The sequence below is a fragment of the Moschus berezovskii genome, chromosome 2 (genome assembly GCF_049115385.1).
Source record: "Moschus berezovskii isolate FMDL1 chromosome 2, NW_MosBer_1.0, whole genome shotgun sequence".
NCBI classification, from domain to species: Eukaryota; Metazoa; Chordata; class Mammalia; order Artiodactyla; family Moschidae; genus Moschus; species Moschus berezovskii.
Genome location: NC_142461.1, coordinates 29,618,107 through 29,636,284, shown reverse-complemented (window position 1 = coordinate 29,636,284; position 18,178 = coordinate 29,618,107). Strand labels below are relative to the sequence as shown.

General features: G+C 43.6%; 1 protein-coding gene across 2 annotated transcripts in view; it reads left to right on the top strand.

The window, feature by feature from the left end:
• TTLL4 (tubulin tyrosine ligase like 4) overlaps window positions 1-18,178 on the top strand; it is a 39,459-nt gene that overhangs the window by 4,383 nt on the left and 16,898 nt on the right. For both annotated transcript variants that reach the window (XM_055397599.2, XM_055397598.2), the window contains exon 2: window positions 16,386-17,970. In XM_055397599.2, coding sequence (XP_055253574.2) covers window positions 16,484-17,970 — 1,487 coding nt within the window. In that variant the 5' untranslated portion in view covers window positions 16,386-16,483. The remainder of the gene's footprint in view (window positions 1-16,385; window positions 17,971-18,178) is intronic.

Sequence of the window (18,178 nt, the reverse complement as noted above, 5' to 3'; positions counted from 1 at the left end):
CCAGAGGCAGGAGGCTTAAATCCAAAACTTGAGAACACCAGGGAACTCCTGATTCCAGGGAACATTAATAGACAAGAGCTCATCCAAAAGCCTCCATACCTACTCTGAAACCAAGCTCCACCCAAGAGCCAACAAGTTCCAAAGCAAGACATACCATGCTAATTCTCCAGCAATGCAGGAACACAGCCCTGTGCATTAAAATACAGGCTTCCCAAAGCCATGCCAAACCCATAGACACCCCAAAACTTAGTACTGGACACTTCATTGCACTCCAGAGAGAAGAGATCCAGTTCACCAACCAGAACACAGATGCGAGCTCCCCTAACCAGGTAGGAAACCTTGACAAGCCACTAGACCAACCCCACCCACAGGAAGCAATCTCTGCAATATAGAGGAATCACAAACTTACAGCCTACAGAAAGGCCACCCCAAACACAGCAATCTAAACAAAATGAAAAGGCAGGGAAATATTCATCAGGTAAAGGAACATGATAAATGCCCACCAAACAAAAGAGAAGGAGATAGGGAGTCTACCTGTAAAAGAATTCAGAATAATGATAGTACAGATGATCTTAAATCTTGAAAACAAAATGGAGTTACAGATAAATAGACTAGAGACAAGGATTGAGAAGATGCAAAAAAATGTTTAACAGGAACCTAGAAGAAATAAGAGTCAATCAATTATGAATAATGTAATAACTGAAATCAAAAGCACTCTAGAGGGAACCAACGGTAGAATAACTGAGGCAAAAGATAGGATAAGTGAGGTGGAAGATAGAATGGCGGAAATAAGTGAAGCAGAGAAGTAAAGAAGTGAGGACAACCTCAGAGACCTTTGGGACATTGTTAAACACCCCAACGTTCGAATCATAGGAGTCCCAGAAGACAGAAAGGGCATGAAAAAATACTTGAGAAGATAATAGTTGAAAACTTCCCTAAAATGGGGAAGGAAATAGCCACCCAAGTCCAAGAAACCCAGAGACTCCCAAACAGGATAAATTCAAGGTGAAACACCCCAAGACGCATATTAATCAAATTAACAAAGATCAAACACAAAGAGCAAATATTAAAAGCAGCAAGGGAAAAGCAACAAAACACACAAGGGGATCCCCATAAGGATAACAGCTTATCTTTCAATAGAAACTCTTCAGGCCAGAAGGGAATGGCAGGACATACTTAAATGAAAGAGAAAAACCTACAACCCAGATTACTGTATCCAGCACGGATCTCATTCAAATATGCAGGAGAAATGAAAAGCCTTACAGACAAGCAAAAGCTGGGAGAATTCAGCACCACCAAACCAGCTCTTCAGCAAATGCTAAAGGATCTTCTCTAGACAGGAAATACAGAAAAGATTTATAAACTTGAACCCAGAACAACAAAATAAATGGCAACAGGATCATACTTATCAATAATTGTCTTAAATGTAAATGGGTTGAATGCCCCAACCAAAAGACAAAGACTGGCTGAATGGATACAAAAACAAGACCCCTGTATCTGCTGTCTGCAAGAGACCCACCTCAAACCAAGGGACACATACAGACTGAAAGTGAAGGGCTGGAAAAAGATACTTCATGCAAATGGAGACCAAAAGAAAGCAGGAGTAGCAATACTCATATCAAATAAAATAGACTTTGAAATAAAGGCTGAAAAGACACGAAGAAGGACACTACATAATGATCAAAGGATCAACCCAAGAAGAGGATATAGCAATTATAAATATATACGTACCCAACATAGGAGAACCACAATATGTAAGACATATTCTGACAAGTATGAAAGGGGAAATTAACAGTAACACAATAATAGTGGGAGACTTTAATACCCCACTCACACCTATGGCTAGATCAACCAAACAAAATTAGCAAAGGAACACAAATTTAAATGATACAATGGGCCAGTTAGACCTAATTGCTATCTATAGGACATTTCACCCCAAAACAATTAATTTCACCTTTTTCTCAAGTGCACATGGAAACTTCTCCAGGATAGATCACATCCTGGGCCATGAATCTAGCCTTGGTAAATACAAAAAAGTTGAAATCATTTCAAGCATCTTTTCTGATCACAATGTGGTAAGATGTCAACTACAGGAAAAAAACTATTAAAAATGTGAACATATGGAGGCTGAACAACACGCTTCTGAATAACCAACAAATCACAGAAGAAATCAAAAAAGAAATCAGAATATGCATAGAAACAAATGAAAACACAACAACCCAAAACCTATGGGATTTAGTAAAAGCAGTGCTAAGGGGAATGTTCATAGCAATACAAGCTTTCCTCAAGAAACGAGAAAAATCAAATAAATAACCTAACATTACACCTAAAGCAACTAGAAAAAGAAGAAATGAAGAACCCCAGGGTTAGTAGAAGGAAAGAAATCATTAAAATTAGGGCAGAGATAAATGAAAAACGAAAGAGACTATAGCAAAAGTCAACAAAGCTAAAAGCTTGTTCTTTGAGAAGATAAATAAAATAGACAAACCATTAGCCAGGGAGAAGAATCAAATCAACAAAGTTAGAAATGAAAATGCAGAAATCATAGCAGACAACACAGAAATACAAAGGATCATAAGAGACTACTATCAGCAACTATATGACAATAAAATGGACAACTTGGAAGAAATGGACGAATTATTAGAAAAGTGTAGCCTTCCAAAACTGTACCAGGAAGAAATAGAAAATCTTAACAAATGCAACACAAGCATGGAAATCAAAACTGTAATAAAAAATCTTCCAACAAACAAAAGCCCAGGACCAGATGGCTTCACAAGTGAATTCTACCAAAATTTAGAGAAGAGCTAACACCTATCCTATTCAAACTCTTCCAGAAAATTGCAGAGGAAGGTAAACTGCCAAACTCATTCTATGAGGCCACCATCATCCTAATACCAAAACCAGACAAAGATGCCACAAAAAAAGAAAACTACGGACCAATATCACTGATGAACATAGATGCAAAAATCCTCAACAAAATTCTAACAAATAGAATCCAACAACATATTAAAAAGATGATACATCATGACCAAATGAATTTCATCCCAGGGATGCAGGGATTCTTCAATATTTGCAAATCAGTGTGATACACCATGTTAATAAATTGAAAGATAAAGACCATATGATTATCTCAATAGATGCAAAGAAAGCCTTTGACAGAATTCAACATATTTATGATAAAAACCCTCCAGAAAGCAGGCATAGAAGGAACATACCTCAACATAATAAAAGTCATATATGATATACCCACAGCAAACATCATCCTCAGTGATGAAAAATTGAAAACATTTCCCCTAAAGTCAGGAACAAGACAATGGTGCCCACTCTCACCACTACTATTCAACATAGTTTTGGAAGGTTTAGTCACAGCAATCAGAGAAGAAAAAGAAATAAAAGGAATCCAGATTGGAAAAGAAGAAGTAAACCTCGCACTGTTTGCAGGTGACATGATCCTCTACACAGAAAACCCTAAAGATATCACCAGAAAATTACTAGAGCTAATCAATGAATATAGTAAAGTTTCAGGATATAAAACTAATACACAGAAATCCTTTGCATTCCTATACACTAACAATGAGAAAACAGAGTAATTAAGGAAACAATTCCATTCACCATTGCTGTGAAAATAAAATATTTAGGAATAAATCTACCTAAAGAAACAAAAGACCTGTGTATAGAAAACTATAAAACACTGATGAAAGAAATCAAAGAAGACACAAATAGATGGAGAAATATACCATGTTCATGGATCGGAAGAATCAATTTAGTGAAAATGGATATACTACCCAAAGCAATCTACCGATTCAATGCAATCCCTATCAAGATACCAACAGTATTTTTCACAGAACTAGAAGAAATAACTTCACAATTTCTATGAAAATAAAAAAACCTTGAATAGCCAAATCAGTCTTGAGAAAGAAGAATGGAACTGGTGGAATCAACCTGCCTGACTTCAGACTATACTACCAGTCATCAAGACAGTATGGTACTGGCACAAAGACAGAAAAATAGATCAATGGAACAAAATAGAAAGCCCAGAGATAAATCCACGCACCTATGGATACCTTAGGTTTGACAAAGGAGGCAAGAATATACAAGAATGGAGGCAGGAATGGAGAAAAGACAGTCTCTTTAACGAGTGGTGCTGGGAAAACTGGTCAACCATCTGTAAAAGAATGAAACTAGAACACTCCCTAACACCATACACAAAAATAAACTCAAAATGGATTAAAGATCTAAACGTAAGACCAGAAACTATAAAACTCCTAAAGGAGAACATAGGCAAAACACTCTCTGGCATAAATCACAGCCTGATCCTCTATGACCCACTTCCCAGAGTAATGGAAATAAAAGTAAAAATAAACAAATGGACCTAATTAAACTTAAAAGCTTTTCCACAATGAAGGAAACTATAAGCAAGGTGAAAAGACAGTTTTCAGAATGGGAGAAAATAGTAGCAAATGAAGCAACTGACAAAGAATTAATCTCAAAAATATACAAGCAGCTCCTGCAGCTCAGTACCAGAAAAATATACAACCCAATCAAAAAATGGGCCAAAGAACTAAACAGACATTTCTCCAAAGAAGATACAGATGGCTAACAAACACATGAAAAGATGCCCAACAGCACTCATTATCAGAGAAATGCAAATCAAAACCACAATGAGGTACCATCTTTCGCCAGTCAGAATGACTGCAATCAGAAAGTCTATGAACAGTAAATGCTGGAGAGGGTGTGGAGAAAAGGGAACTGTCTTACACTGGTGGTGGAAGTGCAAACTAGTACAGACACTATGGAGAACAATGTGGAAAGTCCTTTAAAAACTGGAAATAGAACTGCAGTATGACCCAACAATCCCACTGCTGGGCATCCACACCAAGGAACCCAGAATTGAAAGAGACCAGTGAACCCCAATGTTCATGGCAGCACTGCTTACAATAGCTAGGACATGGAAGCAACCTAGATGTCCATCGTCAGACGAATGGATAAGAAAGATGTTCCGTTCCGTTCCGTCATTCAGTCGTGTCTGACTCTATGCGACCCCGTGGACTGTAGCCTACCAGGCTTCTCCATCCATGGGATTCTCCAGGCAAGAATACTGGAGTGGGTTACCGTTTCCTTCTCCAGGGGATCTTCCCGACCCAGGGATTGAACCCGGGTCTCCTGCATTGGAGGCAGACGCTTTAACCTCTGAGCCACCAGGGAAGCCCAAGAAAGATGTACATAGACACAATGAATATTACTCAGCTATTAAAAAGAACACATTTGAATCAGTTCTAATGAGGTGGGTGAAACTGGAGCCTATTATACAGAGTGAAGCAAGTCAGAAAGAAAAACACCAATACAGTATATTAATGATATATATGGAATTTAGAAAGAAGGTAACAATGCCTCTATAAGAGAGACAGCAAAAGTGACTCATACAAAGAACAGATTTTTGGACTCTGTGAGAGAGGGCGAGGATGGGATGATTTGAGAGACTAGCATTGAGACATGTATATTGCCATATGTGAAATAGATGACCAGCCCAAGTTCAATGCATGAAACGGCACTCAAAGCTGGTGCACTGGGACAACCCTGAGGGTTGGGATGGGGAGGGAGGTGGGAGAGGGGTTCAGGATGAGGGATGCATGTACAACCATGGCTGATTCATGTTAATGTATGGCAAAAAGCCCTACAATATTGTAAAGTAATTAGCCTCCAATTAAAATAAATTAATTAATTTAAAAAAGCCTTCAGGTTGGCAAACAAAATGTTTTGGAAATGCTAATTACAAGGAGGCCTCCTTTGGTGATTCAGTTCAGTTCAGTTGCTTAGTCGTGTACGACTCTCTGTGACCCCATGAACCATAGCACGCTAGGCCTCCCTGTCCATCACCAACTCCCGGAGTTCACTCAAACTCATGTCCATCGAGTTGGTGATGCCATCCAGCCATCTCATTCTCTGTTGTCCCCGTCTCCTCCTACCCCCAATCCCTCCTAGCATCAGACTTTTCCAGTGAGTCAACTCGTCGCATGAGGTGGCCAAAGTATTGGAGTTTCAGCTTTAGCATCAGTCCTTCCAATGAACACCCAGGATTGATCTCCTTTAGAATGGACTGGTTGGATCTCCTTGCAGTCCAAGGGACTCTCAAGAGTCTTCTCCAGCACCACAGTTCAAAAGCATTAATTCTTCGGTGATCAGCTTTCTTCACAGTCCAACTCTCACATCCATACATGACCACGGGAAAAACCATAGCCCTGACTAGACGGACCTTTGTTGGCAAAGTAATGTCTCTGCTTTTTAATATGCTATCTAGGCTGGTCATAACTTTCCTTCCAAGGAGTAAGCGTCTTTTAATTTCATGGCTGCAGTCAGCATCCGCAGTGATTTTGGAGCCCAAAAAAATGAAGTCTGACACTGTTTCCACTGTTTTTCCATCTGTTTCCCATGAAGTGATGGGACCAGATGCCATGATCTTCGTTTTCTGAATGTTGAGCTTCAAGCCAACCTTTTCACTCTCCTCTTTCACTTTCATCAAGAGGCCTTTGAGTTCCTCTTCACTTTTTGCCATAAGGGTGGTATCCTCTGCACATCTGAGGTTATTGATATTTCTCCCAACAATCTTGATTCCAGCTTGTGCTTCTTCCAGCCCAGCGTTCCTCATGATGTACTCTGCATATAAGTTAAATAAGCAGGGTGACAATATACAACCTTGACGTACTCCTTTTCCTCTTTGGAACCAGTCTGTTGTTCCATGTCCAGTTCTAACTGTTGCTTCCTGACCTGCATACAGGTTTCTCAAGAGGCAGGGTAGTGGTCTGGTATTCCCATCTCTTTCCCACAGTTTATTGTGATCCACACAGTCAAAGGCTTTGGCATAGTCTATGAAGCAGAAATAGATGTTTTTCTGGAACTCTCTTGCTTTCTCCATGATCCAGCGGATGTTGGCAATTTGATCTCTGGTGCCTCTGCCTTTTCTAAAACCTTTGGTGATTAAATTACTTCAAAAACCCAGAAAGCTTCCTGTGTTCCCATGTGTAATACATGTTGTTAAGTTGAAACTTGTTCTTTGTTGGGATATTCTGAATTCAGAAGAATACAACAGTTAAATGAGTCTAAAATGTTTCTGGGACAACAGATTTTTCGAGCTATATTGGATAAAATTTGCATAGAATTTTTTAAAAAAGATGTCTTTTAGTTTGGTTGGTGGTAGTTTAGTCACGAAGTTGTGTCCAACTCTTTGCTGCCCCATGGACTGTAGCCTGCCAGGCTTTCTGTCCATGGGATTTCCCAGGCAAGAATACTGGAGTGGGTTGCCATTTCCTTCTCCAGAGGATCTTCCTGACTCAAGGATTGAACCTGAGTCTCCTGCATGGCAGGTGGCTCTTTACTGAATGAGCCACTAGGGAAGCCCCGTCTTTTAGTTTAGATGTGTGTTATTCAATCAGATAGTTAAAACTCACTAAATCATCATGAAATGTTTATTTCAATTACAGTTAACCCTTACCTTAGTTCTTTCTGTACATTGTTTAGTATTTTCTACCTTCTCTTAACAAGAGGATAAACTTGTTTAAACTTGTGATGAAAAATTTTAGAGTTCAACTTTAAGATGTACAAGGAATACATGGGTTTAATTTTTTATTTTTTTGGCCTGTACCATCTGGCTTGTGGGATCTCAGTTCTGACCAGGGATTGGAACCTGGGCCATGGCAGTGAAAGCCCAAATCCTAATCAGGGAACTAGTCCACCAGGGAACTCCCTAGGGAATATATGGTTTTAAAAATTCCTAGGGGAATTCTTGGGTAAAATCTGAAAGAGTATGTTGCGCATAAACCATGGAAAGATAATTAGCAGGAAGGTTTGGGCTCCAAAATCACTGCGGATGCTGATTGCAGCCATGAAATTAAAAGACGCTTACTCCTTGGAAGGAAAGTTATGACCAACCTAGACAGCATATTAAAAAGCAGAGACATTACTTTGCCAACAAAGGTCCGTCTAGTTAAGGCTGTGGTTTTTCCCGTGGTCATGTATGGATGTGAGAGTTGGACCGTGAAGAAAGCTGATCGCTGAAGAATTGATGCTTTTGAACTGTGGTGCTGGAGAAGACTCTTGAGAGTCCCTTGGACTGCAAGGAGATCCAACCAGTCCATTCTAAAGGAGATCAATCCTGGGTGTTCGTTGGAAGGACTGATGCTAAAGCTGAAACTCCAGTACTTTGGCTACCTCATGAGACGAGTTGATTCACTGGAAAAGACTCTGATGCTGGGAAAGGTTGGGGGCGGGAGGAGACGGGGACGACAGAGAATGAGATGGCTGGATGGCATCACCGACTCGATGGACATGAGTTTGAGTGCACTCCAGGAGTTGGTGATGGACAGGGAGGCCTGGCGTGCTGTGATTCATGGGGTCGCGGAGAGTCGGATACGACTGAGCAACTGAACTGAACATCAGTTTTGTGTTTACGGTTACCATAGTGTCGGTGTGCAGTTTGAATAAGATTTTAGACTGAAATCTGGAAGTCAGTGAGATAACTGGAGACCAGGCCAGAGACCATGAGGGCTTTATGATGGTTGTAATGGGGAAGAGGGTTTAGAGATTAACAGTGGTAGGGGCTTCCCTGGTGGCTCAACTGGTAAAGAATCCGTCTGCAATGTGGGAGACCTGGGTGCAATCCCTGGGTTGGGAAGATCCCCTGGAGAAGGGAATGGCTACCCACTCCAGTATTCTGGACTGGAGAATTCCATGTACTGTATAGTCCATGGGGTCGCAAAGAGTCGGACACAACTGAGCGACTTTCACTTTAACAATGGTAGAGTGGACAAAATCTGGTGGCAAAGTAAATGTCAGGAGAGTGCGACAAGGAGCAGTCTAGAATGATCCTAGGTTTCTGAATTTAGTGATCAAGTAGGTGGTGCTGCAGGATGAGACATGAGGAGGGGCAACTTTGAGGAGAAAGGTATAGAAGTTACACTTTGGACGTGGTGAGTTGAGGCTACTTTAGCCTGAGAGGTTGTTCTGTAGGTCTGAGTGATGGAAGAAAATTGGAGAATGTATGATGTGGTTGAGGTCATGGGATAAAAGAGGCTGCTCTGGGAGAGTCTGTGTTAATAGTTGCATCTGCCATTTATTGAGCACTTACTGTGTGCCCCCTTGGGGAGAAGGGGGAAGACTACATGTGGAGGACACTGACTTTGAGGGAGTAGGTTGGGGGAAAGGGATGGAAGAAGGGAGGCAGAATATTTAAAGTCAAATCCAAAACTGAGTATGTAAGTGAAAAGTTGTCACTCTTTCATTGACACAAGTTTTTCATTGAAAAACTGTTAGTCGCTCAGACTGTTTGTGACACCATGGTCTGTAGCCTGCCAGGCTCCTCTGGCCATGGAATTCACCAGGCAAGAATACTGGAGTGGATAGCCATTCCCTTCTCCAGAGGATCTTCCCCACCCAGGGATTGAACCGGGGTCTTCTGCATTGCAGGGAACCTTTAACCACAGGATCTGGTACTTATTAAGTGGAGTTGAGTTTAGCTTTCCTGTTAGATTCCTTCATCCTATGACGTTGGAATTGTCTAGTCATTGGCTTCCTGGACTTGAGCATGAAATCAGTTGCTTTGATCTGTCAGTGAAATGTGAGAAAATTTTTCTTTAATGCTCTTAACTTCTCACCGTCTCTTCTGGCAGAATTGGGAAGCCAGACCTGGTGTTTTGGAATAAATACTGAGAATACTAATTTCTGTTAGGCCCTGAAATCAAAAAGACCTCATCCTTAGGAGCCTCTTGGGTATGCTGGACAGGCAGTGCCGTTGTAGACCAGAGCTTTCAAACTTTTTGGTCTCTGACGTGCACTTTTTTATTAAAGATCTTTGGAATATATCTATTCCACATTAGAAATTGAAGTATTTATTAATTCACTTAGAAATAATAAACTCATTACAAATAAACATAAGGAGCATTTTTAAAAATGAAAAATGCTATTGTTTAAAAAATGTTAGTGAGAAGAGTAGCATTATTTTTGAGAATCTTCTTAATGTCTGGTTTAATTGGAGACTTTTTTTTTCTGTTGTTTCAGTTGGTTCAGTGTATTGTTTGGTTGAATTATGCGGATTATCTAGCCTCATATAGAGAATTAGTTGGAAGAGGGAGTAGTGTTTCTGTTGCCTTTTCAGATAGTGGGTGTTCTTTGGTACTGCTGCTGCTGCTAAGTCGCTTCAGTCGTGTCCGACTCTGTGTGTCCCCATGGATGGAAGCCCACCAGGCTCCCCCAGCCCTGGGATTCTCCAGGCAAGAGTATTGGAGTGGGTTGCCAGTGCCTTCTCGATTCTTTGGTACTACACAGAAGTTAACACCGGGTAGTGTTATGGTTAAATGCTGTGGAATCTGAAATGTTATCAGGGAGCTTTTCATACTTTAGAATCCATTGGTCTATCTCTGACTTTGACCAGATCTTTTACCCATGTCTGATTTTTTGACATTGTTTGATAATTTGGAAAATACGGGTTCATTGAGTTGTTGCCACATTCTATTTGGCAGTATAAAAAAATATCACCGCAGTCATCAGAAAAATGGTTAAGTATTGGGAAGCTGTCAAGCTCATGGTGGCAGATACAATTTTGCCCAAATTCTCATTTTTCTTGGAAGCTCAATTTTTATCATTGGCAACAAACACTGTCAGTTGTTTCCCTTGAAGTGACAGGCTTCCTTTGTTTCATTTTCTAGAGAACGTCTGCCAAGTATCAAAGTCTGAATAACCATCACTTGTGTATTCTTCATTCTTTCAAGTAAACATGATGTTCCACAGAAAAATTTTGCAATTCAAACAAGTGCTTTACTTATAGACAACCGTTGTCTTCTGTTTTATATGTACTTCTCATTTTATCACACAGAATGTTAAAAAGATGTGCTTGAGGATTGGGATTCATTTTTTACTGTGTCATCAAGGACATTCTTAAGTAAACCTGGCACTTCTTCCTTTGCTGTGCAGTGAAGAAGTTTGTGGTGGTGAAAAATCTCATGTGGTACCTTTGGCTCAATGCCTACTCAGGAAACAGCAGTTTGACCCACCATTGCTCTTGAGCCATCAGTGGAAAGGCTGGCACAGTTGAAAAGGCAAATCGCATCTTAGTTTTGTTATGGAAATAGTTTCACCTAGTGGAACCCCTGAAAGGGCCCACACTCTGAGGACCACTGCCTTCAAGCTCACCCAAGGTTTCTTTCTGAAGCTGCTGAGGGTCAGGGCTTCAGGAGAGCTAGTTACTTAATTATTTTAGGATGTACTTAATCGCTCAGTCATGTCCAACTCTGCGACTCCATGGACTGTAGCCCGCCAGGTTCCTCTGTCCATGGGATTCTCCAGGCAAGAATACTAGAGTGGCTTGCTATTCCCTTCTCCAGAGGATCTTCCAATCCAGGGATAGAACCCAGGTCTCCAGCATTGCAGGCAGATTCTTTACCGTCTGAGCCACCAGCTGCTGCTGCTAAGTCACTTCAGTCGTGTCCGACTCTGTGTGACCCCATAGACAGCAGCCCACCAGGCTCCCCTGTCCCTGGGATTCTCCAGGCAAGAACACTGGAGTGGGTTGCCATTTCCTTCTCCAGTGTGTGAAAGTGAAAAGTGAAAGTGAAGTCGCTCAGTCGTGTCCGACCCTTAGCGACCCCATGGACTGAAGCCCTCCAGGCTCCTCCATCCATGGGATTTTCTAGGCAAGAGTACTGGAGTGGCTTGCAATTGCCTTCTCTGCTGAGCCACAGGGAAGGCCCTAATTATGTTAAACCTTCAACTGTTTCCACTTTTCAGTAATTTGCAGGTGGACCTCCTTTAGCTTTAGCTGCTGTAAGCTGTTTTTTTCCCTTGAGGTTGGCTAACTACTTTTGCAGTAACTTGTGTTCTACAAGAGCTGCCCCTCTCAACTTCTATTGGCCCTCCCTTCTCATTAGGTTGGAGTGTTGGCCTTTCTTTCTCAATAGGGCTTTACAGAAGTTCCATGCTCCTCCAACTTTCTTTAGGGAGACAGAGTTTGGGATTTATCTCTTAAGAGAAAATGTGTTTGATTCCTACACTCCTCATTCTGTTTGATTCCAGCCAAGTCACTTCTATCTTCTTGCATAACTATTGGGCAACTAAAGTGATCTCATTAGAGATCTTGTGACTCTAAGACTCTGAACTGTTTCTGATGTCCTGAGTTCCCCTGGTGACTGAGGGAAACTTTCAGATGGAAGAGGAAAAGGAAACTTCAGATCCTAAGAGCCACACACTCCTGTAATATAGGAGAGTGATACAGTCAGTGTGTAATGAATAATTACTTTCTGTAGAAATAGATACCTTGTCTAAGTTGGTTTGGTCTGGCTTGGCCTCTGGAGACCTGGTGGTTTGAGACAACAGTCATAGATTTTCTAGCATAGGCTGCTCATCCTTCACTCTCACTTGCGGAAACCTGAGGCAAAACACCCCATAAAGAGTGGAAGGCAGAATGAGATAGACAGCTTCTGAATGTTGTCTAAAGATGGCAGGGCAGGATGTTGAATTTCCTGAGACTGGTTGCTTTAGAAGAAGAGAGGTTGGATCCAGGGAAGGCAAGCAGGATGCTACTACAACAGGCCTGCATTTGGTGAGTCAGGTGAGGGACTAGGAATTGGACAGAGCTAGCCATGCATACCCACTCCAGTGTTCTTGCCTGGAGAATCCCAGGGACGGGGGAGCCTGGTGGGCTGCTATCTATGGGGTCACACAGAGTCGGACACGACTGAAGTGACTTAGCAGCAGCAGCCTTGCAAATAGAAAGAGATGTTTGAGGCCATTTTGTTTATCTTCAGTATGCTCTGCAGTTCTTTACTTTTCTTATCCTCTCAGGGGAAAAAAAAATTGTTTCATTTTTAACAGCTTTGTGGAGGTATAACTGACCTAGAAAATATTCATTACCCTCAAGTCAATTATTTTTTAAACTTTATTCTAGGAAGCCTTAACATCTCATAATGTTTTTGGGGGCAGGAAACTTGGGCAGCATTGCTGAGGAGGAGGCCAGACTAGGGCAGTGATCTTCCAACTTCTACTAACATAGCTGTGCATTTATCTATTACAGATACACAAGATTTCCCTATAAAAACCATCAGGGGCCTATGAAGTATATTCATATGAAAAGAGAACAGTGGTAAAAGATAGCCTTTGCAAACCATTAAATTAGAGGAATAAATATACAACAGATCTTCATGGGTGGGATGGGGCTTGAGTTGGGCCTGGAAAAGGTAAATGCCGGGCCACTTGCATCCAGTGTTTCTGGCACTGAGGATTCATGCGAAGGGATGTAGAGCAGTGTGTGCAGGAGGTGAGTGGAATGGTTGTCTTCACCCAGCCCTGAGGTGGTGTGCAGTGGGGGCCCGTGGCTATGAGGGAGAGCAGGCTTGGCTACGGTGCAGATGAGGACACAGTGGTGGGCTCTTGGGTGCTTCACCACATAGGGGTTCAGCATAGTGTTTCCAACCTGCCTTTTGTCTTCCACCTGAAGGTTAGGGATAAGTTTGGAAACAGGGCCTAGGTGTGTGTTTCATTTCTATTTAAGAGGAAGCGTGGAGTCAGACAAACTCAAGTTTTAATCTGGCCACTCCTTGTTGGTTGTTTAATTATGGAGAAGTTACTTAGCTTTACTGAGTCTTTGGTTCATCATCAGCAAATCGAGCATACCATTTTTGTGAGGATTAAATGAGCATAGTACCTGATATTTGCTAGGTGCCCAAACTAGCATTCATCGGTGCTAATGTTCATTTCGGTTGCTCAGTCATGTCTTTGCGACCCCCATGGACTGCATCATGCCAGGCTTCCCTGTCCATCACCAACTCCCAGAGCTTACTCAAACTTATGTCCATCGAGTCAGTGATGCCATCCAATCATCTCATCCTCTGTCATCCCCTTCTCTTCCCACCTTCAGTCTTTCCCAGCATCAGGGTCTTTTTCCAGTGAGTCAGTTCTTTGCATCAGATGGCCAAAGAACTGGAATTTCCGATTCAGCATTAGTCCTTCCAATGAATATTCAGGACTGATTTCCTTTAGGATTGACTGGTTGTATCTCCTTGCTGCCCAGGAGACTCTCAAGAGTCTTCTTTTGGAGAAGTGCTAGTGTATTTCCCCTTTATTTGCTGTATTTTTTACTTTCCAGTTTATCCAGTCAACAGAATATTGAGCACTTACTGTGGGTGAGACCCTGTACTGGGAACAACATGCTCCTTGCTCCTAGTCAGATGAGTAGTCCTTATTAAAGTTCAGTGTCACAGAGACTACAATGGTGGCCAGCACAGAGATGAGGCATCCTATTTGAATTGGGGAGTCCAGAAAGGCTACCTGGAGAAGGTGACACAGCCTTTGAGCTGTGTATTTTTAAGTCTGGTAGACAAGAAGGAAAGGGCTCTAGGGCACCCAGGAGCCCACCACCACGTCCTCATCTGCACCGTAGCCAAGCCTGCTTTCCCTCATAGCCACGGACCCCACCGCACACCACCTCAGGGCTGGGTGAAGACAACTGTCCCCCTCACCGCCTGCACACACACTAGGGAGTGACAACTTGTAGAGACCTGAAGGTCTGAGATGGCAGGATGCACACGAGAAGCCACTTGTCAGGTGACATTCAAGGGGCGGCAGCCTGAAATCTCGTTTCCTTATCCCTTTCCGCCATCACTTTGATGAACCTGTTGTGCCTCATCGGTGGGGAGAGATGTGGATTCCCAAAAGATGACTGCGTGAGTTGGAACGTGACCCTGTTGTGTGTACATGACACACACTCAGCTGTGTGGTCTTATAAAATCACTGGCAGGGTCTGACCCCTCCCTTTGTTTGTGGTTGTCTCGCATAAGTGTGCAGAGTGTAGCTGTGCCCTGCACAGTATTTCCGTAGTTTGGACTTGGTGGAAGTCCATTTTCTGTTACCTTAAGTTTGTGTTTACTGGCATCAAATCTGGTTTTAGCTGTGATGCTGTTTTTCACCCACTATCATTTTGAATAGTGGCAGTGATTTTTTGGTACTCCTCTTGAGAAGAACTCCCACACAGGTCAGTCTTTGCAGGAAAAGAGGGCGACATCACGTGGCTTTTGCAGGCTTTTTGTTGGTGGAAAACAGCAGCAGTTCCTGCAGCTATAGGCAGGAATGAGAGTCTTCCTTGGCCATTGTTCTCCTATCAAAATACAAAGCCCTCTCCCCATTGTCATCTGTGTCTTAAATAAAACTTGAGCAAGAAAATTCTCTGCTATTTCCTTCCCTTTAGCCACTGTGAAAATACTTGATTAAGATGCCAGCATTTCATTCAGAATTATCCCAGATGAATGACTTCTTTTTTTTTTTTTTTTTGATGAATGACTTCTTATAGAAGAGTCTTGTGTTTCTCCCCTGGATGCTGTCATAAAAGCAGGCTCACCCTTCCCCGCAGGTGTAAAAAATTGCAGAATATTTTTGATTTAGAAATCAAATGACCATGCAAAATTGACTGTTTGGTACCCAGAGCTACAGACTGGTTCAGAGGTTTTGCTTTAGAGGAAAGATTGAATGAGAAAATGCAAGAGACAGGCTCTCTCTCCCCAAGATGAGCCCAGACTGAAGCCTGGGATTTGGAATAATAATAATAATCCTCTTCTTGCATCTGTATTCTACTCCTGGACCTCTCCTGTCCCAGTGTGGCTGCTGGAAATAAAATCACTTTAAGTAAAAAGAATGTTGATGTCTAATTCCATCTTGTTTCTTCTCTTTTCCAACACATTGGTTGAAATTTAAGCCTGTATAGTTGGCTAGCCTCTTGAAGAGATGAAATTACTGTCTCAGCTACAGAACGCACCCCAGAGGTCAACAGGAGAAATCCCGGCTCTTGTCTGAACTTGTCTCACTTAGTCTGTGGAAAGCAGACCACATCAGGTGCAGCTTGAGAATTGGTGAGGGAGCAGTACATGTAAAATCTGCTTCTCACATGATCTTTGAGCATTCAGAATTGGTTGATGAGGAGGAAGGTGTTGGCTGACTTCTCTGCAACACCCAGGCTTGCCTTATTCCTAGGCGCACGGGTGTCAGGTCATGGAAGGAAGCCACTCATGTAAACTTGTGGACGATGAGGCAGAAAGGTGTGAATTTTTCTTTGGAGAAAGAGGAAAGAGCTCTCTGAGTGAGAGAATGGGAGCATGTGAACAGATTTCACCCTGTGGCACCCTAACATCCCAGTCCTTGATGAAGCCAGCTCTGATGGCATGAGGGCAGCAGGAAGTCCACGGAGAACACCCTCGAAACCTAGTGTTTTTTCCCCAGGGCCCCAAATGTTGACTGAGACTGGTTGCCCAAGAAGTGCTAAAGTAGGGCTCTTCCTTGCCCGGGGTACCTCTGTAGCCTTGTATGTGTCCTCCTGGGACTGGAACATTCCCAGTTGTCTCTCTCCCCTTCAGGCTGACGGACTTCAAGGATGCAGCTGCTACTGCTGGAGGCACCTGGCACCCCACCTGAGGCGGGCCATGAGGCCATGTGGCCGTGATGTGGGCTCCTCATGGCCTCAGCAAGAACAGAGCACTACGAAATCGGCCTCCGCCGGGGACACAACTTTAGGCAGAGTGGGCCCTCAGGCACAGCGCCCACCCCGTCACCTGAGAAGCCCTCCGAGGGCAAAGTCTGGGCTCAGGCTCATCAGCAGGTGAAGCCAATCTGGCGGCTGGAGAAGAAACACGTGGGGACACTGTCAGCAGGGTTGGGCCCAGGCCTCTTGGGTGCACCCCCGCAGCCAGCCTACTTCTTTTGCCCCAGCACTCTATGTAGCTCCAGGACCACGGCTGTCATTGCGGGCCACAGCAACTGCTGTTACCTGCAGTCCCTCCCAGACCTGTTCAGCAGCACCTTGCTGTACCGCCGCTCCAACCACAGGCACAAAGCATACCAGCAACTGGAGTCTTTCTGCTTGCGTTCAGGCTCGTCAGAGAAAAGACCTTTCTCTCTCGCTCAAAAGAGGCTCCCTGTCAGACTCATTGCCAACAAGGCCACGTCTTCCAAGGTCATCCCCATGGCATCCTCATCCACGGAACCATACTCCTCACTGGGAGCGGCCGGGGAAAGTCCTTCAGGGAGGAGCCTGGCCTCTGCCATCTCAGGGAAGACCCCGTCTCCACTCTCTTCTTTTTCCTCTTCCTACAAACCCATGCTGAACAACAACTCCTTCATGCGGCCAAATAGCACTAAAGTGCCTTTATCGCAGGCCACACAGGGCCTGAAGCCAGTATCCTCACCCAAGGTCCAGCTCATCTCCTGGCATCACTCAGGGGGCACCGGAGACTGTGCGTTCCAGCCTGTTGAGCACAAGGCACCCAAGAGCAGTGGCCCTGCCCTAGACAACGTCCCTCCCCACAGCACGCTGTCTACCCCCAGCTCTTTGGACACCTCCACCACCAGTGTTGCCTCTTCCCTCTACAGCCAGAGTAACTTAGTCACCAGGACTGAGTTGCATCCCTATGGCCTGGATGGTGACCCTGTTTCCCATACTCTGACTAAGGAGGTTCGGTTCACTGAGGCTGTGAGGAAGCTGACTGCAAGAGGCCTTGAGAAGAAACCAAGGCAAGGCTACCATTTTGAACAGAGTTACTTGATGAACCCCAGCTTGCAGTGGGATCTCCTCAACCAGAACAGGCGGTGGAAACCTCCTGTGGCCAGCCAGCAGGTCCCTCAGGAGGACACTAGAGCAGACAACAGGGTCCTCCCTGCAGTCTCGGACCCCGGGGGCTTGGACAGTGCAGTCTTCTGTACCAAACGCATCAGCATTCACCTCCTTGCCTCACATACCAACGGGCTCAGCTATAGCCCTGCCTGTGGATCTGTGATCGACTCCCCACTTCTTGGAGAAGACAAGACTCCAGTTCCACCTTCTCCACCTCAGCCCCTTGGTGTAGCCGAGGTGGCCACCCGCCTCTCTTCCATCCATCTGGGCAAGCTTGGGAGAGAAGGGCCTAAGGAAGCCAGGGAGCTGAACTCACCTCCTAGGACTATTGGGTAAGTTGAAGAAAGTGGTTCATTTAAAGTAGTAGAATGTATACACAGATGGTGACACTGACCCTGTGTCTCTGAAGGTTGGTTTTTAAGTGCCCTGGAATGTTGGTTTTCACTTTGGTAAGCTACACCTTTCAGGCCAAATCTTGCCCTCTGTCTGCTTTTGTAAATAAGGCTTTATTGAAATGCAGCTTTTTTCATTTACTACTGT